Genomic DNA, 17065 nt, shown 5'->3' on the forward strand with positions numbered 1-17065 from the left:
ACACAGGGCCTGTAGGTCAGATCTGTGGCCCCAGGCACGGGGACAATGCGTGACCGAGTCATTGGGGTGATGCATCGTATGTGAAGGATCCTATTCTACAACTTGTGGCAATGAGTTCCTACAATCAGAGCTGCCGCAAAGTTCCCCTAGATGCCTTAGATCTAATTTTCATAAATCTAATAATCAGAAATAACAGATCCTTTGCATTCTTGATGCTTTGGTGCAAACTTCTGAAAACTGTCCCCCAGTAACGAGAAGACCAGCAGCCCTGGAATGGCTTAAGAGAGCACGTCAGCTCACCTGGGCTTCTGCTTAAACTCCCGCGTCCCTGTAACGCGTGGGGATCTCCCGACAGGTGCCTTGTGTCCTGCAAGCTCCACGGCGGGGACATGCTCGGGGTGGCTCGTCACCCCAAGCCCAGGGCACGGCTGGGCCCTGAGGAGGGATGCAGGCAGGGCCTGCTTGTTGCCACAACACACCAGAGAAGAGAGCTTACAAAAGGGACTTTTATTAAATGAAAGAAAAATCTGTGTGATGGGTCAAATATGAAATAGATATACAAAACTTTACATCAGATCTCTCAGAGGAGAAGGCTGCTCAGGGAAGGCAGCACTGCTTATCGTGACGCCCAGGGGAGGGGAGGCGGTCCAGGACCCGGCAGTCATGGCCCGCTCGGAAGTGCACACGTGCTCCTCGGCCCTGAGGCTGCCCAGGCCCGCTATTCTCAGGGTTCTGTGCGTGCACACGCTCTGCCCCATCTAAAGCCTTTGACGTTCTGACGGCTTTGGCTGTGAAAAATCACGACAAGATGCCACACCCTCCTCTACACCTTGTCGGATCCCCAAAGTCTTCACCCCAGATAACAGGCTGTGGTATTTAAAGGGAAAAACACACTTCCGCCCCCCCCAAAACCCCGTCCTACATGACAATAAACCACAACTGCAGTCTTGCTGTGCGGCTCTGCTGAGCTCGACAAGGGTCTCTGCGTGGCACACCGCTTCCCCGTGAAACTGTCACTTAAAAAGTAGACTTTCCTGTACTAAAACTTTAAAACACCTATTTCTGCAAAATATTGTGTTTCTGTGTGTGGAGCTCTGCAAAATATACACATCTCTCTGGAGAAAAGGAAACCCCGTCTATGGGCCGACACGGGGAAGGGACAGAAGAGGTTCACACGTCCACCCCGCGGCCCGCAGGTCACATGAGGTCGCTGAGTTCCGCCTCGAGCGCAGCGGCCATCTCGTCTGCCTCTGAGCTGCTCCCCTCCTCGTCCTCGCAGCTGGACTCCCCGCTGGACTCGCTGGCAGCATCCCCTTCATTCAGCTTCCTCTTGTGGCCCCTGGAAGAAAAGAACGCTTACTGGGGACGCTCACGGCATCACACGTGCACATCCCCGGCATCTGCTGACCTGCGTCTGCACGCTTCCAGTTTCAACGTCAGAACAAAGTAGGGTTCTGTGGTCAAGGATACGCGTGAGGCCACCAGACCCAGGACCACGGCACACATGTTCCCTGTTCCCTTCACTGCCAGGATCCACATTTCAAAGGACCGAGGAGATGAGGGTGGGACAGACGTCCACCAATGCTGCTGAAAAAATCACCCTGTCAGCCAGTTACACTTGAGAAAACCATGAAATCGCCACAACAAAGGGACTGTCTCTGGCAGCTGACGAAACACCTGTACTACCAGAGGACTTCACGAAAGCAGGAGGCAGAGAGCAGGACGCCCAGCGGCACGCTGCAAGCTCCTGGGCCTTGGCTGGAGCTGGAGCAAACTGGCTCGCGAGGACGCGAGGACAGCTGCCAGGAGACAGACCGTGAGGCCACCCAAGCCGTGTGAGGCTGGCAGCTCCTCGTAGGAGCTCACGTCTGAGTGGGGCCTCGAGTGACCCTGGGCTGCAGGCCTCACACTGCCCAGCGGGGCACGGGTGACTGCAGACGGAGAGTGGACGCTACTTGTCGGGTGACACAAGAATGCCGGTCAACGGACCAGGAAGGGACTCGTTTGTTCTGAGCCATGCGGAAGCTGCCTTACTTTCTAACGAGGAGTCTCCGCCACCCAGCGGCAGCCCCTGTGTGCAGCACGTGCTCCGCGCCCATTCTGCCACCATCTGAAGAGCTGGGGCATCTTTCTGCCCAAAGCTCAGATGCCAGCGGTTCTCATCAGCATAAAGAAGAACCAAATACGAACAGACAGTCAGAAGCCCCACTGAGGACGGGGCGTCTGCTCACGTGCTCGGCAGACACGTGGATGAAGGCACCACTGGGTGATCACACAGGGCCGTGTGGACCACTCTCAGAACCTCTTCCTCAGGCAGCACCAGCACCAATTACTCTGAAAAGTGGTCAGCTAAGACGAACACAGCATACCGACCTCCAGCAGATGCTATCAGGCTTTATTCCCAGCCAGGGCGGCTACTCAGTTCCAGGGACAGTATCTGCAGGCCGGACCGGAACATGCCAATGACATCTCCAAGCAGAGATACCCATCAGCCAAGGCAGTGCACCCGCCCCCTCCCCAGGGCCCTTGCACCTGAAAGGTCCCACTGTGCTAGGAAATAGCCATGGCCCTGAAAGAGGATGCCGATCACGGGACATAAGGGCAGCCGGGCAGTTCCAGCCGTACGTCCCTCTCTGGAAGAGTCTCCTGGAGAGGATGTGCTGCGACGGTGCATCACACGTGAGTACTCTGAACATTATTTTGGCTAACAAACAAGCAATACAGCAAACACACATACACACATGTAACATACATGTATATATACTAGGTAACATAATGTGTATAACTGCACATGCAGCAGACACGTAACACAACTATGTGTAATGTATATTCAGCATGTGTGTGTAATGTGTACGTAACAAACACACAGCATAAGCTCACACACGAGAGCACACCGATAACCTGAAGCCACCAACACTGGTGTCAGGACAGCCACACGCTTTAGCCCTATGACAAGAGCCACCTTCCATCCACAGGCCGGGGCCTGGGACCACGGAGCACCTCTGTAAAGTGCTGTGTCCTCCAGCCCACAGTGTAAACGAACACATCACTTCACGTCAGCGGGAGTGAATAGTCTACTAAGGAAGAGGATTTGTTTTAATTGTTGTAGAAAAGTGAGAGGTTGGGCTCCAAATTGATACGAAAAGTGGGATTTCTCACATTAGTGCCTGAAAATCAAGATTTACGGAGTGCTTGATTATGACATCTCTGGGAAACATACAAGTAAAAACGACAGAAGCATTGTTTAATTTCCCCTCTAGAAAAATGGCGTAAAGGGGTTTCTGAGCTCAGGGACTTTCACGGAAATCACCACGACCACCAAGGACACAATCACGCAGCCACAGTGTCCAGCCACGCGAGCCACTGCTGCAGTGTCTCCCCGTCTGCAAGGCCTCCTCTTCCTCAGCCGACCTCCCGGGGGCACACGGAGGTGGGATTTGGACCCACGGGGAGGGCTCTGCTCCCTGGGGCGCTGTGCTTGGCTGGGCGCTCTCCCAGGCAAACAACTCTTGAGTCCTCGGGGGCGTTCTGGCTCTCCCTCCTGGATGTCGCTCCTGGGGGTCGGTCTCGCTTCAAGGGTCACCTGCTTCGAGAGGTCCCCACGTGGCTCCAGGGGGCCTGTTCTCAGCTTTATGCCTTCGCAAGGCTAAGGAATGCGGGAGCCTCGAGCAGTGTGGACGCACACAGACACAGGAACCGAAGTGTGACGGCGGCTGCCCTGTGTGTGAAGCCGAGCCTGCAGCAGCCCCCACCCCACACCTGCCGAGGAAAACAAGTCCAGGGTGCTTCCCCACGGCCGGGCTGGTTCCCCCTCCACCAGACGGCCCATCTTCCCACATGGCCAAACCAGCGCTCCTGGCAGTTGCTCTCGCCCTCGGCTGTACTCGCCACCATCAGCATCGTTTGTAAGCCTCAGTCGTTGCCCCGCTGCGGTGTGGTTTCTCTCCATGCTGGTCTGCCACCCGCAGATGTTCTCTGCTGTCTGTTCAGATCTTCCGCCCGTTTCCATCCGCCAGTTTGTTCTCACGCTCAGTCCTGAGCGTTTACATTATGAACATGAGTTATCGCAGTTATTTTTTCTCCTATGGATGGTACTGTTGGCATCAAAAAGGAAAACCCACTGCGTAACTTAAGGTCACAAAGGTCCCTCTGAGGTTTTCTTTTGAAGGCTTTGGCTTTATGTTTATAATCTATTGAGCTAATTTCTGAGGTACGTGTGGAGACTTGTTTTGCATTTGGACATCTAACTGTTGTAGTACCATTTATTGAAAAGGAAATTTAAGAAATGTATATAGAAATACATGTATATAAACTCATAGTTTAGGGAACCCTTTTGAATTTTGAAGCAGAGAAGAAACCCCCAAAAAAGATGTATTTAGAGACACGAAAGTCTTTGTTTGGCAAAAGACACGATAGCAAAGTCACAGACAGACACAAGATGGGGAAGACTACTTACAGACTGGGACACACACAACCGCAGACCATAATACAAAAAGGGCTTCTGCAAAGTGGTAAGACAGTAAGTACCCAATGGGGAGAAACACCCCCAAACTGGAAAAAAGCAACTGACAGAAGAATAAATTCAAAATGGACAAGAAACACTGAATGAGACTCTGGGGAAATGCAAACTGAGGTCACGATGAGCTCTCACACCTCACTCCTCAGGTTGACAAAAGTCAGAAGGAGAGGCCAGCTGGGCGTGGGGACAGGGCCAGGACCCAGGAGCTGGAGCACGCGCTGAGACGGTCTCTGGAAGTGAGTCTAACACCACCTACTGAAACTTAAAATAGACACTTCCTCAGATGCAGCCAGCCCCTCTGTGTCCCAGAGGCTGACCCAGCAGCTCTGGTCTGGAGAGGGGGTGTCGGGCGGGAGGTGGGGCTGCAGTGGACGCAGGGCAAGCGTTGGGATGACACACAGGCTGATTTCAAATGTATTGTTAACAGGTGCTTCAGTGCCCAGTAATGACTCAACACACGCTTTTATGGAGCTCTAAGTAAATGCCCTGCCCCTTGAGAACGTCCCTTCTGATGTGCATGCTGGCTCCTCCAGCAGCATCTTTGACAACACCGAGCCGAGGCACTGAGCTGAGGCACTGAGCTGAGACCGGACAGGTGACTGCTGTGTCCCGCTCTTCAGTTCTGCTGCCCCACCCCAGGGGAGCCAGGTCCCAGCAGAGGAGTGAGAGTGAGCGCCTCTGCGGCATGTGCTTGACGGAATGTGACTTTCAGTCACTTACTTTCATCTGAGATGGAGCAGGTGAAGCTCTCTTTCTTAAGTGTCACTGCTAATTATGGTTATTACAGAACCCCAGGGGGGCGAGTGGGAGGACTGGGCCTGCCCTTGGGCATACCGACACGTCTCCATTTCAACACCATTCTACTTTATCACACGATTTGCAGAAGCAGAGGAACATCAAGAGGCACGATGATGAGAGTTCACCGATATGTTTCCCCAGACCCCAGTCCTCTGCCCCCCGCCCCGCCAACGGGGAGGAGGCCGTTTGCCAAGGAGGCTCCTTGCCTGTGAACTGCGGGTGGGTGTCCCTCCTCATCCTAAAACCAGGATGGCAGCACTCCCTCCTGCAGAGGGTGAGAATGACCACGTCAACGGCAAGAGCACTGTCTCCACTCAGGTGAGGGCTGTCCCGCCCTCTTCTAATCTCATGACAACGGAGTCAAGTGTGAGCTTGGACCTGCCGTCTGCTGGAGAGCACCTGAGCTGAACAGCCAGCACGCGCTGCCACCCCCTGGCTTGTGGCCTCCCAGCAGCACTCAGGAGCAAGGAGACTGCTTCCCATCTCTCCGAGTCTTGACATCACCTTTGGGCTGGGGGCTGAGCGCTAAGTCCCCAAGGAGTGGACGGCCACTGGTCTGGCCTGAGCTGAGGGAGTGGCCCCACCTGGCTTCGGGTCCAGCTCTAGCACAGCCCTGGAGTGGGAGGAAGAAGAAGGGAAAACACACCCTGAAGGGCCTCTCCTCGGAGCCTGTGTGGGAGGGTGCATGAACCTGGTTCAGAGAGGGGCCCTGCAGTCTGCACCACCAGGAAGCCAGGGGCCTGGTCCTGCCCTCACAATAGAGGGCACCAATGCCGGAGCTCCAGGGCCACCAGGAAGGGCGGAGGGGACAGAGAGGCATGGGTGGTGGCAGGGCCAGCTGGGAAGGCACAAAGGGTCTGGGCCCCTGGGAAAGGCAGGAGCCGTGTGCTCCGTGTGCCCCACTTCTGGGAGGACCACAGACCGACCAAGCTGGTGGCCAGAGCACGCCCACGGCTGGCACACTGATGCTGCGTCTGGACGCAGCATGTGGGCTGCACAGCAGGTGCCAGGCGCCCGTCTGCCAGGCTCTCTCACAAATCACGACTGGAATTCCCGGTCAAGCCAAACTGGAGTAGGCATGTCCCTGAGAACCCAGCCCCCCATTGTCAGATAACTCGGCAAAGCTTCTAAAACAAAGATAGTGACATAATTAATCTGAAACCACTTAGGTGATTTTCCCTTTGTTGGGTGGTGACAAAAATAAGGGCGTATTTCTACGACACATAGATGGATGAGCTAAAAAAGATGCTTCATGTAAGAATGTCAAGTGGCACATGAAAGGGTATTTTTCTTGCTCATACTACTGCAAGCAACCCCAATAAAAACTATATTCCACGGGCTCTGCCCAGCGAAGAGTCAGCTCCCAGGCCTCCTAAGGAGAGAGCTGTGGGTCATGTGGGTGTGTGCAGTGATAACACACACATGTACACATCCACATGCAGCAAAGAGCAGGCTCTGTGGACAGAACTGTGGGTCACACGCGTATGCAGTGATAACACCCGTGTACACATCCACGTGCAGCAAAGAGCAGGCTGTGGGGACAGAAGTGTGGGTCACATGCGTGTGCAGTGATAACACACATGTACACATCCACGTGCAGCAAAGAGCAGGTTCTCAGAACAGAACTGCAGGTCACGTGCACACATGCCACCAGCCCTCCCCAGGCCCTGAGGCCTGCAGCGTGGGGGCACGTCCTAGCCGCTCAGGTGCTGTGAGTGGGCAGAGGTTTATCAAACACATCAGTGCTCTTGAGTGGCTGAACTCAGGTTCCTGGTTCTCACCTAGGAAAACTCGGGAAACATGGGCTGCACTCGTCTCTGGGCAACCTTGCGTCCACGCGGCCTGCAGCCTGGCCCCGGGCTTGCAGCTTCAGAGAGTGCGGTGGGAATGTGATGGCTACTCGTGTCTCCTGACTCTGTCAGCTACTCACTCCAGGAAGAGCTCGGTGTTCTCAGCTGTTGCTAACAGTTAAAGCAACTGCGATGTGCCAGCCCCATCAAGGAACTTGAGTGTTTCTTCCGGCTACCACAGCAGCAAGCTCTTAGTGACTAACAAGCATTGGTAACTTCTCACTTCCTGACAGAGCAATTGCTTTTCAACAAAAGCCTGGCTCCCATTCAGGTTTCCTTCCATCTCTTCTGTTTGAGAACTTGAAGGCAAAAAAAGACAGACAGATAGTTCTTGTGGTCAGTGAAGAACGCCTCCAAGTCCAGGAAAAAGCCGGAGCTGCTGTTGTGTGGACGCTGAGGCCTTGCAGGAACAGACCTGAGTACCTCGGGCACAACCTTAGGGTACAAGAAAGCTGCGGCCAAGTTAACGAACAGCACCCGTCTGAACACACCTAAGGAGTCTGTGGTCACGCTCAGGGCGGCCACCAGGGGAAGAGCACAGGCCCCCCAGGCAGAGGAAGGGCGCGCTCGCTGGCTGAGGTGGAGGTGAGGAGGAAGATGAGGCACTCCCGAAGGCAAGACAAGCAGCTCAGCAGGACGGGGGCAGGCGTTGGAGGAGGAGTTACAGACCCCTGAGTTACACCCTCCAAAATGGCCAACTTATGCCAAGGATGCGGGGCTGATAAAACCCTTCTTGAAGGTCTTTTCAATTGCCTTTGGAGAATGTCTGAGGTGGAAGTGGCCAGTCCTGGTGCTCACGTGTAGCCCACATGGGGGCAGGACCTGCTGCACACAGCCCTGTACAGACCATGCTAACAACACTGTGTTCTCAGTGCTAGCTGCACGGGGCGCTATTTCCTTCAATTTTCACAAGAAATCCCTTAGGTGGGCGTCATGACTCCCACTGAGGAGAGGAGAGGCCCAGTGAGACTCTAGTTAACAGTCAAGTCCTCGCGGCTGGGCCAGACCCCACCCAGCGGCATATGCAGGCGGCAGCTCACGCTCAGAGAATGACCATGCACTTCACTAAGGGAAGGACTCCCTGAAACAGGGGGTCGTCTTCTGGGACACCAGTTTCTATGACTTGACCAAGGGAGCAAGGCAGGACAAACCTGTGGCTCCTCTGAGGGGGCCATGCCTCATTCCCAAGTCCCACATTCCCGTGGGGGGGCCACCGGATCCAGATGAGGGAAAGAGGGCGGCCGGCAGCCCTCGGTGACAACGCCTGGTGCTGAGCCATCCATCTCAGCCTTTCCGTGATAAAGCGAGAAAGAGCTTGACTAACAGCGGGCAAAACCTGGGCTCCCGGCTAATGTTGGGAGTATGACATTTTTACTAACAACACAATTGGATTTTAGTAATTAAAAATTACCTCAAAAATTGGAAACAGACGGCTGCAGGTCACGGTTAATAAATGCCTGTAATCGATACCAGCTCCATTTCCTCTCAGCATAACATGCAACATTTAGATTTTGTTTTTACCACCAACTGCAGCTCCATAGAGAAATGCTAGCAGATTTAATTTGGGGAAAATTTAAAGCTTGGAAAATCATCTTGAACTCAATGTGGAATAAAGCAAGAACACGAATATAAACACACATAATACACACATCGATTTCTCCCTTGATGCACCAGTTTCTGCACACACTGCTGTCACAGCACACGTGGACTAGAGCCTGAAGTTTGCCATCCAGCAAGACATACGACGATTTTACTAACTATGGCAAATATACACATTAGTATTTTATACCAGCATCTAACCAATGAGAATCAAACAGAATCCATAAAGCATTTATTTTCCAAATTGCTGGTTACAACCAGCTTGGTTTTTTTGGCAGAAAGAAAAAGACAGTAGCAGCATTGCACGTGGTACGGTTACCATTTTACCTAATGAGACTCGTTTCAAGTGTGAGTATGTGTGTGCAGGGACAGGCGTGTATTCTTTTAGAATAGCAACGTGGAGTGCTGAGCACACTGGGTCATTTCTCAGATACCCAGGGGCCTACATAGTGCAGCAATGTTCTCCTCCTCGGTAGGATGGAGATGCAGCAGAGGCTCTGTGCTGGTGGGCATGGGGAGAACTGCAGGGGAGCCCCCCCACCTGCCCCATGATCCCAGCCCCCAAAACACAGGTTAGGCTGTGCCAAGATGGCCAGAGCACTCCTGGCACCAAGGACGGTGGCCAACTCCCACCCAAGTCATCATCCCACATCATGTGTGACTGCATTTGTGGAAAAAGCAGACGGCCCTGAACCTTAGACCAGCAAGGGCCCCAGAGAAGCAGCAGAATGACCATCCATGTGGCCAGTGGGTGTCGGACTCAAATGTGAGCTGAGAAAGCAACACCTCTGATGAGCTAGACCTATGAGCCGGACGGTACAGAAACCCTCAGGGAAGAAGGCCCGAGGCTGGCGGGAGTGGCTCCCAGGCACCAGGCTGCGCACAGCGTCTCTGCAGAGGCTGGCTCTGGGTGGGAGCCGTGGCTTTGGGGCAGGAAGGTCAGCATGTCATTAACACTGAATCAGGGTAAGAATTGCTGCCTAACATTATTAGGACATGAAAGCACCTGAAAAAAAAATCAATGTCTCTCACTCTGAAAAATGGGCAATTATTTAAAAAAGAGAAAATACCTGATTGAATCAGCAGCTTTTGCTGAAATTCTGAACGGGGCACACCTAAGTTGAATGCATCTGAGTTCAAGGGATGCAGAGAGCTTTGCTGGGTGGACAGAATGCTGTCTCAGGTCTGGAAGCAGAGAGGAAGCAGAGGCGGGCTCCTGCCACGTCCAGTCATGACGGTCAAAGAAAAGCTCTGCTACTTTTTCAAGAGAGATGCACGTGCATGTCACGAAGAGACGACTTTTCACAAACCAAGGTAAGGGCGCTGTGCATCGAACTGTGTGCAGGGAAACCTGCCTTCTGAAATTCGTTCTCGTGCAACCTGAGCAGGCGGTAGCACCAGACATGCAAGTCTAGGGACGCACAATTAGGAGTCAATGTGGGGGTGGTGAGGGACATTTCCCAAGAAAAGTTATTTGGACCACACTGTTGCAACTGTTTTTTTTTTTTTTAAAGATTTTATTTTTTTCCTTTTTCTCCCCAAAGCCCCCCAGTACATAGTTGTATATTCTTCGTTGTGGGTCCTTCTAGTTGTGGCATGTGGGACGCTGCCTCAGCGTGGTCTGACGAGCAGTGCCATGTCCGCGCCCAGGATTCGAACCAACGAAACACTGGGCCGCCTGCAGCGGAGCGCGCGAACTTAACCACTCGGCCACGGGGCCAGCCCCTGTTGCAACTGTTTTTGAAAAGCCTGAAAACACATGAAGTTTACATGTTGCAAGACCATTTCTAACACCAAAGGCATTTTCTGACCCCCCGTGGGAAGAGGAAGGCCATCCACACACACTCCCACCTCCCAGTCAGTTCTCTCCCCGCCCGGGGGTCTGCTACCTGGAGAACGCCTGCTGTCTGCAGACGTGTGGGTCTGTGGACTCGCGATTTGATTCCATGACCTCTGTGTGTCCTGACGCCAGGCCACACCATCGATGACCGAGATGGACAGGAAGCTCTGAAATAGGAGTGTGACTCCTGACTTTGCTCCTCAGGATGGACTTGGCCATTCTGGGTCCTGTGTGCTTCCACGTGGATCCAGGGCCAGCCTGGCGGTCTTCCTGGTGGTGTGCTCCAGAGGTCTGGTGGGTGCAGCTGTCGACCACGTTGTTCCTTCTCCACCTCCTCACTGTTCCTTCCACGGCTGATGGCAGGGAACCCAAGTCTCCACCTGTGGCTGTCAGGCTGCCCACTCGTCCCTCCAGGTGTCGGCTTTGGGGTTGTGTATGCTGTGCTCTCTCATGCAGGGAGCACAACACATGCGACTGCTGTGTCCTCCACTCCTCAAATCACACTCTCATTCTCTTTGACATTCATGTAACCGTCCTGGCTGTCCTGTGGCTGCTGTCTGCGTGATATCATTTCACCATTTTACTCTGCTTCTGTCTTTGAATTTTCACTGTCTCTTGTACAAGGCACACAGCTGCACTGTTTCTCCAGTCCGACGTCCGTCTTTTGGTTATCTAATCGGTCCCCTTACGTCGCTGACACACTGGAATTCACGTACGCCATCTCACCTCAGCTTCCGCCTCCCGCAGTTCTGTTCCTCTGTCCCTCCTGCATCGCTTCCTCTTGCATTAGGTGAACACATGCTGATGTGACAGTGTAGATCTGTGAACGATTTTTCCTGAGTTCTCTCCATGGCAGTTGTTCTCGGGCCCACCGTGCAGATCTTGCATCGTCAGGACAGACGCCAGGTTTACACAAGCCCAGTGCAGCTGAAGAGAGCGACGTCGTGCCCACGCAGCTCTGGTCCCGCTCCCCTTTTGTGCTGTTATTGTTACATGTGTTCTATCCACACGTTATAAACCCACGTTGTAAATGCTACTTTATATAATTTCATGTCTTTTAAAAAGAAGCCAAGGGAAGAGAGAAGACAAGTGTGTACTCATAGCATTGTTATATTAACCTTCTCATTTACCACTTTGTCCGAAACATCTCATTCCTCCTGCCTCCTCTGTGCAGTCACAGGCAAACACACTACGTTTCTGCAAGTTAGAGACTCAACAATACAATTATATAGGTGTGATTTTATACAGCGGTTTTAAAATCAGTTAAGTGAAGAAAGCAAGCTATGAATTTACACCGTTTGGACAGTCACCTACACTGCCGCTCCTCATCATCCACGTGCAATCTAATTTCTGTCTGTTTTCCCTTGCTTTCAGACTGGAGAGCTTCCCTCAGGATTTCCTTGTAAAGCGAGTTGGCTACAACAAATTCTCAGTTTTCACCTGGGAATGTCTTTCTCGCGCCTTCATTTTGACAGACAGTTCTGCAGGATGTAGGGTTCCTGGCTGACAGCTTTTCTCTTGGACATCTCGTGTGGGCCATCCCACTGCCTCTGGCCTGTGCTGTTTCTGAGAGAGGCCAGCTGCTAGTCCCACGGGGCTCTCTGGGTAACGCACCATTTTCCTCGTGCTGATTTCAAGGTTTTCTCCTTGTCTTTGCTTCCAGCACCTTTACTCTGATATGTCTGGGTGTGGATCTCTATGCCCACCCCACTCGGAGTTCGCTGTGCTTCGGGATGTGTTAGATTAATGTTCTTTTTCTGTGTGAGGAAGACTGTCACTGTGCAAACATCTCTGCCCCCCTTCCTCTATTTTGTATGTGGGATGCTGTCACAGCCTGGCTTGATGAGCGGTATGTAGGTCCACACTCAGGATCTGAACCCACCAACCTGGCCAGCAAAGTGGAACATGTGAACTTAACCACTATGCCAACGGGCTGGCGCTGGGGATGTGTTAGATTAATGTTTTCCATTGAATTTGGGAAGTTTCAGCCATTATTTCTTCAAATATTTTTTTGCTCCTTCTCCTCTTTCCTGGCTCTGGCACGCTCACCATTGTGTGCCGGTGCATTCAATGCGCATGTCTCTAAGACTCCGCTCCTTTTCCTCTCCACTCTTCTGATGACATCATGTCCGCAAGTGCCAAGGGTGTGCGAGCCTTTCTTCTGCTAGTTCAAACCTGCATTCGGGCCCTCTGGTGAATTTTCACTTGGTCATTACACTTCTCAGGTCTAGAACTTACACTGGACAAGACCCTGTCCACACACTCCTCTATTCTTACAGCAGGTAGCCTTCAGCACCGGAAGCACACCTGTCACGGCCACTCTGAAGTCGGTCTGTTAACTGACACCTGGCTGCCCTCACAGGCGGCTTCTCTTGCCTGCTTTTTTCCCATGTGTGGGTCAGACTCTTCTGTCTCTTTGTGTGTCTCATGATTTTTTTGCTGGAAACAGGACATTTTAGTTACTATGCTATAGCAACTCTGGGTTCCGGGCTACCCTCTGGGGCATGTTACTGCTGTCGTGTCTAGCAACTGGCAGGACCGTTTTGGTGAAGTGGCTGCCCCACAGCGTGAGGCTTCTGAAGGTCCAGCCTTGGGCTCAGGCACAGCCCATAAAGAGAGACACACGCTAAAACTAGAGTGGTACCACTTTCTATTCATCATGTGGCCATCAACACTGTGCTGTGGAAGGTGTGAAGAAATGAGCATTCTCACCCATTCTGATGGGAGTGGACGTTGGTACAACCCTCTATGCAGGGCAACTCGCCAGCAACTGTCAGCTTCGAAAAGCACATACCTCTGACCTGGCAATTCTGCTTTTAGACATTTATGAGTGATAAACTCATGCATGTGCAAATGATCAACACATGCGCGTGTTCGCCACAGCACCATTTCTAACAGCAAGAGATCGAACACAAGTCAAAAGACGGCTAAACCAACTGTGATGTACAAATAAGATGAGATGCCATGTGCCCAGCAGAAGGAGCGGGGCAGCTCCTCCAGTGATGCTCAGAAGCAAGGCACCGACCAGGCGTACAGGACACAAAGAGCACCTCTCACCTATCCTGGGGAACACAAGGGGGAATTGACGCCCCTGAGTTAGTACCTGTAGTCCCAGAGTCACCTGTCAGGGAAGACGGAAGATGTGTAATCCTCTCCTGCCCAGTTTTAAGAGTTAAGTGTCTGCTGGGGTGAAGGCAGAGAGCTGCAAGAACAAACGAGCGCCGCAACCGTCCACGCTGGCCACGTAAGCGTCTTTGCTTTCTGGCAATAAACGTTACAAAGCTTAATGTTGCCTCCGTTTCTAGAAATGACAGATTTCCCAACATATTAAGGAAAATCTTGCCCAGGTTGACCATGCAACATGAAAACCACTTTCACACACAGGAGCCTCCGAGCGCGTCAGTGCTGTTTGTCCGTCTACAAGAGTGGGAACTGACGTAACCTTCCTGGAAGGAAAAGAGGAGCAAAGGCTGCGGGAGAGCCCTCCTGGCCATCCACGCGTCTGCAGCACACACTGACCGCGCTCCTGCATGAGAAGAGGAGAGGGCTGGAGGGATGGGGGCAGATCCTTAAAAATGGAGTGATTGTCCTTACTCGTCTCCCACGGCACCAGACGGGACGGGTCACACGGCCAGACCACAGCTCTCCAGTACTTAGAGAGCAGGGTCTTTGGTGGAGAAGAGATGGGCTGCTGTCCCTGACCATGAGTGGCAAACCGCTCCTCCCTCCCTTTCTGACCTTCTCCAACGTAAGCTACCAGCTACGTTGTACCCTGTTTTGGGCAGTTAATGAAATACTGTTGTTTTCACTTGTCCACTAACTCTAGAAACAACTTGAAGGAAGAGTCTTATGTCACACTACAAGGTCCTTCTGGGAGCCAGGCCGACCGCCCACGTCCAGGCCCAGAGCAAGCGCTCACTGGGGAGGGACCCGACACGAGACCTCGGGGTGCTGCCTCCATGCTGCTGTCTCACGACCTGCCGGTAGCGGGACAAGGATGCATTCTTGTGGCGTTTTAAACGTTTTGGAGATACCTTCTTTGGGCAAATGCTTCTCAAATATACATTTGACTTTCATCTTTGGGATTTACCACAAGGAACAGAGGTGTCCCGTGAGCCGCTGTGTGTAACCTGGGCATTTGATGGCTGTTGATCTGAAAGGAGGAGGAATCAGTTCTTGGTGGACAAGTAAGAAATGTCACTTTCCTCCTTCCATTAAGAACCATTTTCAAGTTCAAGTGATATTAAGATTCTGCAGAACAGCTCAGCCCAACAGAATCAGCAGAATGTGCTGCCCGCCAGACATGTACACGAAAAGCCAAACTCACACTTCAGTACGGAACGTGTCACTGCACACGGAAAGCTCACTATGAAACCAAAATGTTCACATGCGAAAAACAAAACCAAACCCAAAAAACCCAAAACATGTTCACTTAATTTTAAATAAAAATACTATTATGTGAAAAGTTTCAGAAAATCCACACTTCTAGTTCTAGTACCATAAGCCAAAGTAAAATATAACCAAAAACCCAAATTTGCCAAGTTCCTGCTAAGGAAAGGAAGGAGAGCTAGAGGACCACCAACCCTCTGACTTGCCACCTCCCACGCTTCCGACCCCAGATGGAGGGCCGAGCCCCAGGGCACCCCCAGAAACATGACAGCTTCCAGGCTGGCGACACGCACACACGCAGATGCAGATGCAAAGAAAAGCAGGGAGGACCGGGGCTGACGGCTCTGTCCGTAATGGGCACTGCAACTCAAGCTGGTGTGGTGACGAACCGAGAAAGCTTTGCAGGAGGTAAAAGATGGGGTCTGAGCAGACTCTGGGGTGCTCCATTCGTCTGACCTCAAATTCTAAAATCACCAAAGTCACATCCACAGACACGAGGTGAAACAGTGGCACACTGGGATGGCGAGGAGACAGCAGGGAGAGGCTCTCTACAATGCCCACCACGGGCACTTGGGCTGATGCCTCAACTTCCGCCTGACCCCCTACTGTCACAGTTGGAGGATTTCAAGAGCCCAGGGCAACCCCATGAAAGCTTCTTGGTGCCAAAAGAACATACTTTTGTTTTGTTTTGTTCAGAACGCCCTCCACGACATCAGGTTACACTTCTGAGCTGGAAGCTCACTGTGCAGGGCTGCAAACAGAGATGCAGACAGCCCAGAGTTTAGGACTAAGCACACGGTGCTGTTCCACCTATCCCGGTCAGAATGGCAGCACCTAAACCAGTCCACAACTGAGGGTCTTTTCCAGAGTCCTGATTTGTTTCATTTGTGGGCAGATAACTCAGTAAAACCAGAGACAAAGCAGGACGTGAACTCGTGCTCTGAGTCAAGCTCAGTCTTAGTCCACTGGGTGTCCTGTGTACACCGCCATCCCACCAGGAGACAGGCCCTGCGGGCCACGGCCAGGCATTTCTGAGTCTAAGCAGGATGTTACCCCGTGCTCTGCGTCACACTCAGTCTCAGTCCACTGAGTGTCCTGTGTACACCGCCGTCCCACCAGGGGACACAGGCCCTACGGGCTCTGGTCAGGCATTTCTGAGTCTAAGTGAAAAATGCTTTGAGTTTCTTTCTTTTCACTTGATAGAGAAAAAAATATCAGGTTAAAAACTTCACAACCAGAGCATGCTGCCAATCAGTGAGAAGACGTCCTGTTACTGGCAGCCAGCCAGCACGCTACCAGGGGTTCAGAGCACGTGGGGAGTCAGCCTCCTCATAGGGGCCGCTCCTCGGGTCCCTTCCTCAGAGCACCATCAGAGACCCCAATGGGGCCTGCAGAGAGATGAACACAGCTGAGCAGAGTGACCATGTAAGGCTTCTCATCACCCAACACTGATATAGAGTTCTCTCCTAAAACAGTTTACCAGCATTTCAACAACGCTGGAAAGTCACGCTTCACAACGGGTGAGCACAGAGTGACTGTCCTGAGGGGCCGCGTGTGCCTTCTTGCGAAACTACACAGCTGCTATCCATCCATGTTCTCTGTGTAATTCCCACAAATGGAACAATGACTGCCTAAGTTCTATCTCCATTTGTTGCTGAAATTTCTGGCCTGATCTTGTTTTGTAATTGAACTGCCTGAGTAAGCTATACCTTTGTAAAAACGCTGTTCATTCACCTACAGAAGGGCTTAGCAGTCAGACCAGACAGGCGGTGAATGGACTCAGCAGGTAAAGAAAAGAGCCCCCAGGTAAAATCAGACCCAGCAGTGGGTGAGTACCCGCTGCGTGTGCCATCCGTGCTGGCACCTACTCACGGCATGACTCCCGCGACCGCCCTGAGATGGCATCGCTGTCACACTCGTGTCAAGATGAGGAAACAGACGCAGGAGTTTCAGTGACTCGCCCACGGCCACGCGGCTGAGAAGACCCTCGAGACCCAGCTCGTGCTTCCTGCTCCTACTGCTGGTGGTCCCGCCAGCCCGCACTGACAAGGCTTCTTCACACCAGAGGTT

General features: G+C 52.4%; 1 protein-coding gene across 5 annotated transcripts in view; it reads right to left on the bottom strand.

The window, feature by feature from the left end:
• Positions 1 to 492: 492 nt before the first annotated feature.
• CTDP1 (CTD phosphatase subunit 1) overlaps positions 493 to 17065 on the bottom strand; it is an 81195-nt gene continuing 64622 nt past the window's right edge. For all 5 annotated transcript variants that reach the window (XR_011504343.1, XM_070512809.1, XM_070512810.1 and 2 more), the window contains one exon: positions 493 to 1339. Coding sequence is in view for 4 of the 5 variants with exons in the window: in XM_070512809.1 (XP_070368910.1) it covers positions 1198 to 1339 (142 nt within the window). In the remaining variant the exon portion in view is untranslated. The remainder of the gene's footprint in view (positions 1340 to 17065) is intronic.

The sequence above is a fragment of the Equus asinus genome, chromosome 7 (assembly GCF_041296235.1).
Source record: "Equus asinus isolate D_3611 breed Donkey chromosome 7, EquAss-T2T_v2, whole genome shotgun sequence".
Taxonomy (NCBI): Eukaryota; Metazoa; Chordata; class Mammalia; order Perissodactyla; family Equidae; genus Equus; species Equus asinus.